The sequence below is a fragment of the Pempheris klunzingeri genome, chromosome 7, assembly GCF_042242105.1.
Source record: "Pempheris klunzingeri isolate RE-2024b chromosome 7, fPemKlu1.hap1, whole genome shotgun sequence".
Lineage (NCBI taxonomy): Eukaryota > Metazoa > Chordata > Actinopteri > Acropomatiformes > Pempheridae > Pempheris > Pempheris klunzingeri.
The window spans coordinates 24,264,297-24,279,360 of NC_092018.1; the positions used below are offsets into that span (position 1 = coordinate 24,264,297).

Here is a 15,064-nt window from a genome sequence, read left to right on the forward strand (position 1 = left end):
ATGCATGTCATTTATTTTGTTGTCATTTTCTTGGGTTTCAGCTGGTTTACTTGAGTGGAATTGTGCTATTATGATTGAAGTGGCCTGGGTGGGTTTGATAGAATCCATCTTCTCTGTCCCATTAATGAGGATTTTATTTGATCTCCTAGAAGCCTTTATTCATGTTGAGCGTGTCAGGAATGTTAACACCAGTCCAGTTGCGTGATGAGCCTTTGCACCAAAAACACTGAACAGGTCAGGTCCTGTTAAAACAATCTGCCGTGCCGGGGTTCGGAGACACACGCTGGTTCTTAACAGTAACCCGGTGGTTCTGCAGTTCTTTCAGGAGTGTTTTCTTTACTCTTTTTCACCCCCTCTGCTCTTTGCCCACTGAGTGCTGCAGCACTCTCACAGAGATGCTCTGACTGAGACAGCGGCTGCCCCTAGGCGTCCCAGTCGCTCGGCCCTGTCCACCCTGAGTGTTTTCGTGTCAGCACACATCAGTGTTGTTGTCCTTGGTGCGGAGTAATTAACTTAAAGGGGTTTGTCTAGCGTGATAAATTTAGGGAGGCTCTTTGTTATGGGAGACTGGTAGGAAAAAGCCCTGACAACTCACTCAAAAAGAGGATCGAGGGGCTTAAAGTGTGTCATGTGGTTTCCAATCAAAGCGCCAGCCATCAGTGTTTCCTGTTGTTATGTGTGAACACAATAGGAGAATCACTCATTGAGCACGAGTATTGACATGTACACAATATAACAATGTTAAGTGGGATAAGGAGAGTGGTCTGGGTAACTTGGTAATGCCAAGGACAGGAGGAGAGGTGGGAGTGACCGTTCCTCTGCGAGAACGTTTGTCAAAGTGAGCGACACTTGAGGACGAATTGCTGCTGGTTGAGGCCAAATGTTCGGCAATGACGGATTGAGATACAGAGTGTATTAGGATTGGAGCTGGAAAATTGTCTCCCTCTACACCAAAAAAAAAAAAGTGTTATCTACTGTGGGTGAGATTAAGCGGATGAGCAGAATAGTGTGTTGTTATATAAGGTGATCCAGTCCAAAGCTCTTTGACACAAAGCATGTGACAAACAAGCAGATAGTTTGTGAGATAAACAGCGTGAAGTGTAAGCTAGCATGCTGATCAAATGACTGAAATGTCCAAAATCCATTCAACCTATGTATGTGTTATTCCAATGGGCCATTTTGTAACTCTGTCCCGCTAACATATTGTCAGGATTGGTTTGAGTCCGTTTTTTTCACACCTATAGCTCCTTCTTCTATTCAGATTTGAAGAAAAATAATCAGGAGCTGATGCATTCCAATTCTGCAGCATTGCACCTCCATAAATTTAGACTCATAAAAAAAAAAAGGTAAATTTCTCAATAGCCCTGATGACATCATCAAAGTGATTTTGTCAGACTTGACAAAGCTCTTCCAAAGATATTACACATCTTTTTTCGATCCATTTACTAGCTTTAAATTTCATCTCAAGAAATTACTCAGTTGTCATGGAGTTGAAAGCTGTAAGACGTAGTTGAAAGCCCTGGAAAAAGCTAAAAAAAAAAGTGGATCTCGAGTTATGAATGTATTTGTTTTTGTCAAATCACAATTCCAGGAATGAACTTTCACCCTCATTACACAGCTGCGTTCAGAGCTGGCCGAGTATTTCACCCCGTGAGCGTCAGATAGATCTGTGGAGTTCTCTCTTAATGTCCCCCAGTCCGGTTTGACACCTCCTGTCTTAAGCTTTTGTCTAGGAGAGAGTTGTTTGCTAATATAATGGCACAGCTGCTTCACGTGGACGTTGCTTTGTGGATTATCAAAAGTCTGGATTTATTTTGTGATGTTGTAATAACATTGCTGCGCACGTTGCTGGATTAGGCCTCGGGCGGGGAGGCGGTTTGAGGCGAAGTTTTTGCAATAAACTGCTCTTTGTTGTGGTTAGTGACTTTTAGGGAGCAGCTGGAAAGTTTCTTTGTTGTATCTGTCATAAAGCTCTGGAGATGTATTAAATCTCCCCAGTAAAGCTCCAGCGTTATAAAGACTTTGTGCTCTAGTTAGCTGAGTTTTGTGTAACTGTTCAAACGGCTTCACAAACGGTACAGTATAAGACACATGTCAGTGCTTGTGCCTAAATTGGGTTTTCTGGACTGTAAGAATTGGTGTGTATGTTTATGTTCTGCACCCTGTCGTGGAATATGTGAACACCGCAGCACACAGAGTCTGTGCTGCTCTTGTGTGAGTGTTTAAGTGTCTGGCGTGCTTGGCTGTCTGTGTCTGCCTGGGAAAAATGACTTTTAGAAACACCTACTAAGTGACTAAAACAAATCTGTACTTGTCCTGCTGCTGCCCGTCATTGCATGAAATCTTTGTGAAATTGACGGTCTAAAATTGACACATCTCACGGGACTTTTTCTATGAATAGAAGAATAAGTGTTGTCTCCTTGTTTCTGGTTATCTAGGCCATTTGTCAAGCCGAGCTGATTAGCTGTGGGCTTTTAAGGAGGCCAACTCTCTGATGGGTCTATTTTGCCACAATTAATTATCATCATGACACTGACATGCCCGTGGCCAGCTTTCTACTGTGGCTGAGGAAGGGTTTGAGTGTGTGGTCTCATGGTTAATGTATTCCAGTAAGAGAACATAGAGGAAGAGGTCAGCCGAAAGGGAAATCATAAATCTCACCATTAGTTTAATCATAATCCCTCTGCAAAAATCAGGAGATTGTGTTTGAGGATGCATCTAACTGAGTCTGCCTTGGTCATGATATGGCACAATTTCTGTAGGTAGACAGCAGGGCTGTCTGGGATGGATATGACATTAATAGAAAGCGTCTGTCTGAAAGGCGATGATGTCTGACTGAATGTCTTGGCCTCAGTCCAGAGGTTGGCACCACTTGCTGCCTCAGCAGGATTCACACCGGCGCTGGTCCACACTCCCGCTTAACTGCAGAATCATGAATATTTGAGGTCCCTCAAGGAAGCTCAGACAGGCCTATCATTGTACCTGGATATCAAAAAACCGGGGTTTGGTGGTCAAGGAAGCTAAAGAATTCAGCCTCACCCTTTCCTAGAGTAAGTGCCGGCAGCTCCCGAGGTCCAAGTTTGCCTCTGTGTGTGTATGTGTGTACATGTGTGTGTACATGTGTGTGTAAGTAAGACACCTGTTCTTCTGTTCAGTGTACTGGGTAAAGTGGTCAAAAGCTGGCAGGCCATCAGTGCACCAGGCCAGGCATCGCCAGCTGCTCTTGCATTAAAGGCCATGAAAGGCCTTTTTGTTCCTCCCTATTAGAAAACAGAACAAAAACACTTGTTTAGAAACTATGCATGACTGTTCACATTCGATCGTCCTATTAGCTCCTCTATTCACATACTAACACACACGTTTCCATAGATAAACCTTAATAGAGAAAAAATCTTTGGCATGTTTATGAGCCCGCGGGCCTCAGTGATCCTCCCTCGTGCTCGGCCTCAGCCCTCTGGTCCTGCCGTCTCAGCTCCCCTCCCTGGTCCCACTCAAAGGGCCCTCTGTGCTGCTGGCTGGCAGGCCAAGTGTTTATGGAATGTCTCAGCTGCTTGTGGGGTGTGGGGGGGAAACGGCTAATGAAATGTTAAGTGTTGTATGAGTTCACCTCTCTCACTACAGTCTGACCCGTGAAGCCTGTTGTGTCACTGGTCAAAGTTTGTTTTAGACAGAGTGTTCTCCGGCGGAGTCAGCCGGGGTACTGTGAGTGAACGAGGAAAGTAAATGTTATACGTTAAATGAATCTGGATGCCTATGTAATTGCCTCAACCATTATTAACATTAATCGAGGCAGAAAAAGAATAGTCAAAATTGAGGCAGCAGAAGCCAAAACAGCCTGACTTTTAGGCCCTGGGATGTATCAAGCTCCAAAAACGCTGGATCCTACATTTTCCATATCATAGCTCAGTCCTGTCTCTTCAATTAGACCCTCTCTGCCAGGAAAACACCCATGTTTCTCAAACACCATGCCCCCAATTTGTAACATAAACTTTCTGTTCTAAAGTTGTCGCCAAGTCAAAGCTTAAATAACCCCGATGACATCACTATGACATCGTCATGGGTTATTTTCTCAGAGTTGACGAAGCTCCCCAAGAGCCACTGCAGACGGTAAAGAGCCTGACGAAAAATGTTATTTTCAAGCTTCATTCCCCCAAATTCTAACACACCACTTCTCTTTTAAATTCAAAGACCAAGTCCAGGTAACCCTGATGACATCTCAAACTTGATAACGCTCTCCTAGAGCCACAGATGACGTTATGCAACTATTTCTTAAGCTGCAACCAAACAAATGATTTTTAAATCTTTGATCTGGTTCAATCTACACTGATCTACACTCTGTTAGCTTTAGCCAACTTGTTAAGTACATCTGTGCTGTATAACCCGAGTTGCTAGGCAGATTGTGACCGAACCAATCACATTACAGCACATCAGGTGAGGTCTGTTCACTAATATTTAATTCTATTCAGACATTCAAATGAATATTTGATCACACCTGGAGGCCACCGGGATTTTTCATGCGGTTGATTAAATTTCTTAAGTGTGCTCATCACCTGCCAATAATAAGCAACGTCAGCAGTTATGTTTGTGCTCACTACAAAACAAACCCAAGGCTACAAGGTTAAAGATTGGCCAGACATGGGAATAATTGTCTAATAAGATAACCAAACAGGTCTAACCAGCTACTGTAACTGTAAATATTAACTATGCTGTTGATCCTGTCTGCATCAGTAGAACTAGTCAGTGTTCAGCCAATGCGTGCATGTGCACTATTGTCTATGTTTCTTTTCACAGACTGGAACAATTATTGGGCTTTGATTCTCTCGGTTATGCAGCACATTACAAGCAGCAGTCTGACCACCCTGAGCTATTTCAACACACTCTGATTAGTAGGTGTGCTGGGCTGGGCGGCCCACTTCTGACCTACACTGCTCAATGACTGGCGCTAATTTTAGGCTGCCCTACAACAGATCAGAGACGAGCGCTGGTGGGCCCCACCGCCTCCATCAGCCCTGCGGTTTAAAGGGTTTCCCAATCCAGTAGACACTTCAGATGGCCCAGGATGTGATGATGATATTTTGGCATGTTTTGCCATGTCTGCATTTGCCTTAACAGATCCCCGTATGGGGTTAACAATTTTGAAAGTAAAGTAAACTCACAGGGCGTACTGCACAGCCTGTGTTGTTTGATATCTTCAGTGGCTGTGAAGGAGCTATGACAAATCTGAGAAGATTACTCAAATGAGTTGCAAGTAATTTTGTATTTGGTTTAGAGACGACAAATTTAGGGATAGTAAAGTCCATTGCTTTGGTCCAGACTGAAATATCTAATATTGGATGGACAGTCATTCAAGTTTGTACAGGCACACATGGTCCCTGGAGGATGAATAATCTGCGGGCACTCAAGTAGACTCTTGAATGTAGTCTGACGACCTAAATGTCACCAAAGAGTCATTGTGAAGTGCATTACAGATAATCTATCAAGATTTTTCTACTTGTCCTGAAGTGAGAAAAACTACGAGGTCTGACGAGCCATCATCCTTCGACCTCTGTTTGCTCCCCGTGCCAACACTGTTCCCCCAGTGACTGCACAGTCCAGATGAGAATCCATTTGCTGCAGCCATAAAGTGGTGCTAAGCTTTTAACAGCATCTCACGTTGGCATCTTCTGCTGCTTTTGTTTCCAAAGGTGCAACTTTCCCCCCAGATCTATACAACCATTAGAGAGGCGACAGCATGGCTGTCCGTCATTGTGCCTTCTTTGCTCTGTGGTAAATTATGGATGCTTAAACCTCATTTCCAGCTCTCTGGGGCAATTGATCAACACATTGCCTTTGTGGGCTTTATTTTTAGGATCTCAATTTTGTCAGCTGATGGATCATTTTTGTGGATTGTCAATAAAGCTTCTCTCTCTCTCTCTCTCTCTCTCTCTCTCTCCCCCCTATCAGATTACAAGCAGGCCACGTGATCACTACAAATGATATACACCAAACACAAGCTTTCAGTCGAAACATAAAAACAGAAATATTCATTAAAGCATCCCAGTGGAAAGTTCCTTCATCCTTTGATACTGTGCGTTGGTCCCCTGTTGTGAAATAAGACCACATGATTATTTCTCTGAAAGTGAATCTCTGATGCTGTGACATTGCCTCAGCTGCACATCTGTCACTCCCCCTCAGCCCGTTTATCGTAATTCATCTCTATGGATTAGGATTAAGGCTTTGAATGTGTCTATGCTTTGTCATCAATAGGACATCCAGCATGTCCCCGGTATTAAACTGCCGTGATTGCCTTCAGAACACGGCTCTTGTTTGCATGATGGAGGAAGGAAAAAGTGTTTCACCATGAGTTTGGAGGCAGTTGTTTGGCCGAGTCCTTATATATCCTTGCGTTCTATTTTTAGTCGTTCCGTTCACCGTTGCAGTGTGGGAAAGCAAAGAGACCGTGTATTAACAGGTGACTCCAACAAAAGTCTTGCTTTTTTGATGATCTGCGGTAATCTGACATCTATAAGGCAGCGGCTCAGGGGAATATAGTCGAACCAAATTCTTGAAAAACACAAACATTGCAGAGTCCAAAAACAAAATCAGCTTCCGTCTGATCCACAGCTCCACACAGATCACAACTGCAGCTGTAGGGCTCAGCAATCTTATGCAATGTCATTAAAATGTATTCATTACAGCTCTATTGCACAGTTGAAACCATTTTAAGCTGCAGTAAGTTGGATGTGGGACAGGGAGGACATATTATAGAACTGCCAGGGCTGCTTTGCCACCCTCCATCCTTTTGTATTACAGATTGTATTAGATTACTACTGAATGGAAACAAGGACATATTATTGTTTCTGCGCATTAATCTCTCATGTGTAGCTTCTAGTATCAGATCAGTTATGGAGCATTACTGACTGATGGAATAAGTGAGAGCAGATGGAGGACCGGCTACATCGACACAACAACAGTGCTAATAGTATCGGCCAAATCTCATCTCTTATCAAAAATAGATCTCTATCAGCTTATGTGTTGGTCATCAAGTAATTAAACACTGTGCTACAGATACGCCAATTATGTGATTTAATTTTTCGTTGAAATTCAATCTGTTTACAAGGAGTAGCCACCATCGAGGACGCCATGGTAATTTCCTCGGTCATATCTTCTGTAATGTTTCTTGGAATAAATGACATGACTGTAAAACGATTACAAGGATGTTACACATGTTGGGCTTTCAAGGCTGATTCTGATTTGACTTCTGAATCTGATTTGACTGCTTTCAGGCAAAAGGATAAAAAAACACCCCAGTATTAGTAGTAGTATTGGTGGTAGTGTACTGTATACCAGGCACTGCAGAAAAGGCTTCAACCTTTAGACCACAATGATGGAGGTCGGATTTAGAGAAAATGTAAATTAACAGATAAATTGATAAATAAAATGTGACATGTTCTGCCTCCCTGTCTGTTGGCATACATGAAGATAGCTTTTCATCTGACAGACAAAAGAGTACCAGTTAATGAGGGATAGATTTAAAACATACAGGTGAATAAGTCATTTATAATGATCAGAAATTAAATGAATGTTCGGACAACACACATCATTTCATGCTTCAATTTCATTATTGTTTCTTGTAGTTCAGATTTTAATGTCTTTGATTCATGTCTGTACTATTTGTGTTGTTGTTTGTTGTTCTACTTGACTCAAATTTCCAGATCAGAACCTATATCTTGGTTTGGTTTGTTAAGACATGAATATAGATGGATGTCAAATCTTTAAAACATTTTTAAATATCAATATTGATAATATTAATAAGTGTAAGAACCATATGTGGGTTTTGCGGGTGGTCTGAAGCTTTAAAAAAAAAAGTCTCTACTTCAGTTTGTCCGGCCGGTTTTTACATAGTTTCACAATCGGGACAAACAGAGGACGTGAAAACAGGTTACACATAAACAAGCATGGTGGAGAAAAGTCAAGCAAAAAGAACTGGGTCTTAATTAAAGTAGACAAGTCTTAAAGTCTTCCATTAGAAAAAGGTATCTGAAAGGTGACTGAAATGTAAATATGGCAGCGCTCACCATAGATGGATGTGAGTGTCAGGAGTAGGAGAGGGGGCTCTTTGTGAAAAGATGACCTTGTGCAGAAAGCCTGTTTCCGCTTTGAAGCAGATGAATTGCTGAATTTTCCGGACAGACCTGCCTGGACACTTCCTCAGTAGCGGTCCTGGTGATCGCTAGAACAACAGTGCTAACTAAGGATCTATTGTCATGTCCACTTTCTCACACCGCTGAGGCCAAACAGGCCCTGTGTATTCAGAAGTGCTCCTATAAAAGACATAAATGGCAGTATTTAAGACTTAAGAACACACTTTTAAAACCTCCTCTTTATTTGGTAGTAGTGTTTTTTTTCAAGCTCTTTTCCCTGGAAGGAGCTAGTTTGTGGCTCCCGAGGTTGCTGGCTGGGAGAGGATGTGTTATTCATCCTGATGTATAATCTCGCTGAAACACAGAGTGGCCTTTCACATGGACTTCCCCTGTGCTCTGAAGCTGTTTGGCTTGCACTAGTCTCTTCCTCAAGCAGTCGATATAGCTCCCTGCCACTCTGCTGGTCCCAGCGTGTCTGTTTGAGGTCTTTGTCACGGCCTCTGTAGATGTCATCCTGTCAGTCCGCCTTGTCTTTCCAGGCCACTCCAGTGTAACCGTGCTTTTATCCTCCCACAGTTTCCGGAATCCTCTCTTTCCTGTTTTCAAACCAAGGTGGACTGGTTTTGTAGCCTCTTCTTACCTTCAGCCACATTGCTAGACATGTCTGCCTCATTTTGTTGAAGATCGCTATTCTGCATCTGCCAGCCGCCACATTCTTGATGATAATAATGATGATAATGGTGATAAGTGCTGGTGAGTCAGGGGTGGCTGACAGTAATCATAGGATACAGAGCCTGTTGATCCTCATCTTCAAGGTGTCTGAAATCACAGGGATGACGAGCACAACATATTTCTGTCTTAGACAACCCGTGGGTTTCTAGTCCCTGAGTCTCTGACTCTCTGAGCTTTGTTACCTCTTTGATTAGTGGCCTCACAAAGTGAATATTATACCAGGTTACAGCAGTGCCTTTCAGATTCTCTGTGATCCTGAAAACCGTCAGCTAAAGGAGACACGCTGTACAGCATGGCAGAGCACGTGCGTCGCCCCGGCAGTTTCCCAGGCTTATCCACTTGCCTGGCAGGAGCCCGCCATGGCTGGCACAGGCCGTGTGGTAGATGTGTGTATGTTACATGTTTGTGAAGGTTAGAAGAGGATTTGATATAAAGACAAATGGCAGTAAAAGACAGCATGCTGCTTAGTGTATATTGGATTATTGTACAGGGGATGGATGAAATGACGTCAGCAACTAACAATTCAGCCATGGCTGGATTAACACGCTCAGGGGCCCTGGGCTCTTACCCCTTGTTCCTTTTACTCTCCGTGGCTTGTACATCTACATGGTCACCTTCAGGTGCCATCATTTATAGTAAAGTACTCACAGGAGCCCTCAGAGAGCAGCTTCGTTCTACTGAATGTGGAGCACTAGATCCCAGTGTGAGAACACCATGTGTGACATTAGGCTGTGGTCATTTGCACAAATATATTTAGGAACATGTACCATGTAAACGTGGTATCAACTAATCTAATTCAGGTATTATCCCAACAGGGCTGCAAGACTAGATAGTAAGCAATGCCTTCAAGCAGCATTAATTGATTTTTTTATTGATTCATTTTATCTTTATTACATTTTTGGTTATTTTTAGGCAATGGTGGAATCTGTAAATACAACATTTTACCATCTTTTAAAGCCGTTGAGATGAATGTGTAGGCAAACAGTCGCGTATCTACATGTCCAGCAGACACAGAACAGCATTAGTAGCTTTTATTTGGAGCTGCGCACGTCCACTTGATGAATGTAAGTCCAATATTTACTCTTCTTTTAGCTCTGTTTTTGGTCTCCACTAACTCCTGAGGAAATATGGCTCTTGAGCTGCTAGGGGCTCCAGGGCGTTCACCACCTAGTTGCTAACTGGGTCTGTCTGACATTTGGTGCTGGGAAGGGAATCTACAGTGGCTCTGTGGGAGCTTTTTCACTACATGAGCACAGTGACACTGAACCAGAAATGTAAAATTTAGGGTAATAAAATCAAAACAATGAGCTGAGAGCTGAGAGGCGATGATTCTCTATGGATTTGTCCCAACAAGTGACCCCTTGGCACAAATACAATAATTTGATCTAGTGTTTATCTTAAAAATAGTATAATAATTAGTGCAGCTTTAAAGCCTTTATCATTTATCATTTCAGTTCATAGTGCCTTTTTTTGGTGCACGTTCAAAAATATATTGTTCTTCATAAAAACATAACAAACTAATTGACAAATTTGATGCTTATGGTACTTTGCTCATTTGGAATTCCACCCTCGAATCCAGTAATACAGCAACAAATACCATCTCAAAAGTTGCCATGAAGTTGGTCCAACACTTCTCCAACAGTGTCAACACCTTTTATAATCTACACAATGTTAGTCAGGTTATTTCTTCAAACTCATTTTATTGTAGGAGTTTCTGTTAGTGTGTCTGTCTTAGGCTTTAAATGTGCTTTTGAAATTTGACAAAGCCTCCTGATATAAAATAGCTTTGTTAGCCCCACCTATCATAATCTCCATTGACCCAGTATTAGAATGCTATCAGAAAATGATCAGTTGGCCGTGTCTCCCGTGATATTCCTCTGTGTTTGCTACACGACTTAACAGTTTAATGACACACCATGTGACTATTGTCCTTTGTTTGTCACAGAGGCTGCCTACAATGAGACCCCTCCGTCATATGGCTATGAGCTGGAGCACTCAGAAGAGCACCAGCCCCGCCACGACCCTCTGTGCCACTCCGGATCACCGCCCTCCTCGCCAAGACTCCGCTCCAAGAGCCGGAGCAGCCGGGACACCCAGTCCTCCGGCTCCCTGGAGTCCACGCTGTCGGTAATGTTACTGGGTCAACTCTCACCGACATCCGTCTCACACGTGAACTGTGTCTCTCTGCTCGCAGTGCTGCCGCTGCTCACCTCTTCATTTTTCTCTGGCTGCTCTGCCGTTGTCCCCTGGCTACTGCATTGTCCTTCACTGTCCTCTCTCCAAAAACACCATCCAACACTGTTAGCAGCTGTGGCTTCTTATTTTGGGATGAAAAGTTTCTCTTACAGTACCTGGCATTGCTTTTGTGTTGTCCAAATCAATCCCAACATTCTTCCTCGCTTTTATAACACAAAGGCCAATCGTTTGTGATGCCAAGTTCATTTCAGGTCAAGTTACTTTTATTGCTTAATCCAAGTATTATAGATGAATAGCACCAAAGTCGAAAGTCACTTTCGTTGCATAGCAGTTGTAGTGCAAGTGTTTCACTACATTACACCATCATTTCCTATAACCCTCATTATTTCTGACACCTCCTCTTGTTCTCTTGTTATTGTGCTCCTGTGTAGTGTTTCTGCATGCCCATAAAAGACACAAGACATACTCAGACAATCTATATTTCTGTTAGTTTCCACTTGAAGAACAGCTTTTTCCTCATGTTCTGTGCTATTAATCAAACCACTAGGTCTCTGCTAAATCTGACAGGAGGCCAGTAATATACACCACAGACAGGCTGACAGTCTTCTTGGCACTTGTTCTGATTTTTTTAGTCATTTCACATATCTTAATTAAATAAATTAATATTGTATTGCCAGTCTTGGTGTATATAGTTCACCAGAGGCTGACACATAACTAGATGTTTCCTAGGTTGGATTATCGTCTTGACAAAGTAAATCATGCACAAAGGAGAGCAAATGATTAAAATTCAATGCAGTAGTTTAGTCTGACAGTTCCAAGTTGTAAAAGCCATAGTAGATATTTTGACTTTTAAATTCTAGTAAGGGGCAAGCTTTTCTGGATCCTACATTTCCCACGGTGCATCTTGGTACTCTCCCTGCTTCATGAATGCCTGTGACTGCCTGTAACTCTGTAATAAATTTCAAGCCTTCAAATAACCCTGATGATTGGAAAGTACCTCCACAGCCAAGTAGGACATCATATAACCGCTTTCATGTCCTGAACTTGATGTGTCAAATCAGTGGAGTACTCTTCAGAGAACTACAGAAGTGCCCTTCAGACAGGCATTCAGTCAGCTGCTCCAGCGGAGGCATCCAGGAGCCAACAATGAAATCCACAGTTGACGGTGCAGCTTCCAGATGGGAGTGCTTTTCACTAAAAACACCACACATGCTCAGCAAACAGCAAACTGTGGGCGAACAGATGTTTAAAAGAGCCCATCTCCCCTCCCCCTCCGCTCTGTTCCTCTCCTATCTGTGGTATTCTTATCCTCTGATGTGTACACTTGGTGATCTTCAAAGCCTAAACCATGGTGGTGGGTTAGGGCGGGGGCTCCTTCAGCACACAGCTTTTTTTTCCTTTTCTTTCTTTTAGATTTTTCAAATCTAGCCAATATTATGGCAGAGCTAGATACAACTTCTCAATGCTCCAGTGAGCCTCTTACCGACCTGATAGCCTGCACCAGGGTGACTGATGGCTTTGGCCTGTTTAGAATAACAACTCCTGGACTAGAAACACATTAGTCTTCCTTAAGGTGCTAGGAGTCTGGTGCAGGCCTCTTGGAATGTAAAACTCCTACAGAGTTTAATCAAATCTGGTCTGTCTCCGATCCTGCAGCAACAATATCTGCATCCAGGGGTTTGCAGAGGTGTGTCGGTGATTGATTAAAAACCAAACCTGTTTAAAGTTGACATATCATCATGTTGTCATCGTGAGCCTATTTTTTTTGGCTGGAGAATGTCTTCTCCTTGTATTTGCCAACTGTTTTCTCTCTCCTCTGTGTTTGTACCAGGTGGAGTTGGATCAGGAGAAGGGCCTGGAGATGAGGAAGTGGGTTCTGTCAGGAATCCTGGCCAGTGAGGAGACCTACCTCAGCCATTTGGAGGCCCTACTGATAGTATGTGACCCATGACACACGCACATGAAATACATTCCTGAGTTGGGTGCAACCTGTACAGTGGACAAAAAAGATATGATTAAGAGGAGTTTCTTTTTTCTTGAAATGCTTTTGTGTTGTATGTATTCATATTTAAAGCCAGACTATAAGTTTTAAAAGAAGGAATAACACATTCTTCCTCTTACAAATGTAATTCATTAGGAATACGGTGCACTGTACACTCAGGGCTTCAACATGACATGGTTTTGTATGACCAAGGTTGTTGTGGTGAATGTTAGCTACTATAGTTATCAAACATTTGCTAGTTATTGCTGTGTAATTACTGAGAACCTTGCTTTTGAAAGAAGAAATACCATATTCTTCCTCATACAAATGAACAGATAAATTCACAAATGATAAAACGCACAGTAGCTGTTCCCCACATGTGGACTGTGATTATTCTTCTAGCCCATGAAGCCTCTGAGGGCAGCAGCCACAACTTCCCAGCCAATGCTGACCATCCAGCAGATAGAGACCATCTTCTTCAAAGTACCAGAGCTTCATGAGATCCACAAAGACTTCTATGACGCTCTGCTGCCACGAGTCCAGGACTGGGGCCACCAGCAGTGTGTGGGCGACCTCTTCCAGAAGCTGGTACGGGGATGATGTCTTTGTAGGATTTAGCAGAACGGCAGATGAAACAAAAAGTTCATGTTGTGACTGGAAGTTGAGTGTGTAATGAGGAAAACATGACGTGTTCTCTTGAATGCAGCGGAAAATCAGTAAACAAGGGAATCTGACGGCTGACATTAGTGAAACATTCCAATAATTGTTTGATCTGAATTGAAATATGAGTGATTAATGACCGCACAAGCGCCACATAAGTGTAGTGTGGCAGTTCCTTCAGTTGAAAGTTTAAAGTAGTTCCTTTAGCTAAGAAGAACAAGCATCAAAACCTCACATCATTAAATTGGATGTTGGTTTTTCATCAAACATACCGCTATTTGTCGAGTCAGTAACCTTCAGAAACTAATTATAGCACTCCTAAAATGTCCTGCCTTTATCATTAATGACAGTAATAAGAGGGGAGACTTTCAGGGGGAATAGGTAGGAGTCTCTAGTTGTTTGCAATGCTCAGGGGATCGTGTGAGTAGACTGCCTGGAGTCATCTCCTGGCCAGATAAAAGGCTCACTTCACCACATTACAGGCATTAAAGGCTCCATGGGAGGCCACTGAGCAAGAGCTACCCCAGTGTTTGAAAGATGAAAAACTCCCATATACATACTGGTTTATATATAGACTCATGAGCAAACATTGATTCACACTTAATTGAAATAATTCCTCCTGTAATATTGTTATGCCAACTCATGCCCGAGTACAAGCATACAAGTGACACTGCAAAGCACCCAGGGAAATCACAGACCAGTAAAACCTCTTTTCTGTTACGGAACAAATCTAATCTGTGCTCTGCTTGTGCCCGACAGGCCAGCCAGCTTGGAGTGTACCGGGCATTTGTGGATAACTATAAGGTTGCTGTGGAGACAGCAGACAAGTGCTGCCAGGCAAACGCTCAGTTTGCAGAGATATCCGAGGTATGTAATCACGCTGCACACAGCAGGACTGCGGCAAGCAAGTGTTTGATGTTGAACAGCTGCCCGCGACAAGTGATGACGGAGCAGTTTTCAGCAGTCCTCACAGTGAAAAGAAAAAAAAAAAAAAAAAAAGCGCGGCTCTTTACAGCAGTGCTGATTGTTTTAATTGTGCTGTGGGGCCGTTTCTGTGATTTAATGAGGGTATTTTTTCTCAACATTCTCTCTGGTGTTATCCTTCTGCCAGAATCTCAAGGTCAAAAGCACAAAGGACTGCAAAGACCAGGCGGCTAAAAATTCACTGGAGAGTGAGTACTGAGTGAAATAAATGGCTAACCACAACGTGTTATAAGTAGCTGAGCTGCAACCAGGCCTGTTGAGCTGACTCGTTCTTCTCCACAGCTCTTCTCTACAAACCTGTGGACAGAGTGACGCGCAGCACACTCGTTCTACACGTAAGCCGATCAGCCTAACCTGTATCTGGAGTAACATTTTGGCTGCAAGACAA

The 15,064-nt window shown here is 42.9% G+C and overlaps 1 protein-coding gene across 1 annotated transcript in view; it reads left to right on the forward strand.

The window, feature by feature from the left end:
• LOC139204514 (breakpoint cluster region protein) overlaps positions 1 to 15,064 on the forward strand; it is a 30,898-nt gene that overhangs the window by 1,780 nt on the left and 14,054 nt on the right. Inside the window, exons 2-7 of the mRNA XM_070834549.1 lie at positions 10,801 to 10,982; positions 12,883 to 12,987; positions 13,435 to 13,620; positions 14,452 to 14,559; positions 14,804 to 14,864; positions 14,959 to 15,011. Coding sequence (XP_070690650.1) covers positions 10,801 to 10,982; positions 12,883 to 12,987; positions 13,435 to 13,620; positions 14,452 to 14,559; positions 14,804 to 14,864; positions 14,959 to 15,011 — 695 coding nt within the window. The remainder of the gene's footprint in view (positions 1 to 10,800; positions 10,983 to 12,882; positions 12,988 to 13,434; positions 13,621 to 14,451; positions 14,560 to 14,803; positions 14,865 to 14,958; positions 15,012 to 15,064) is intronic.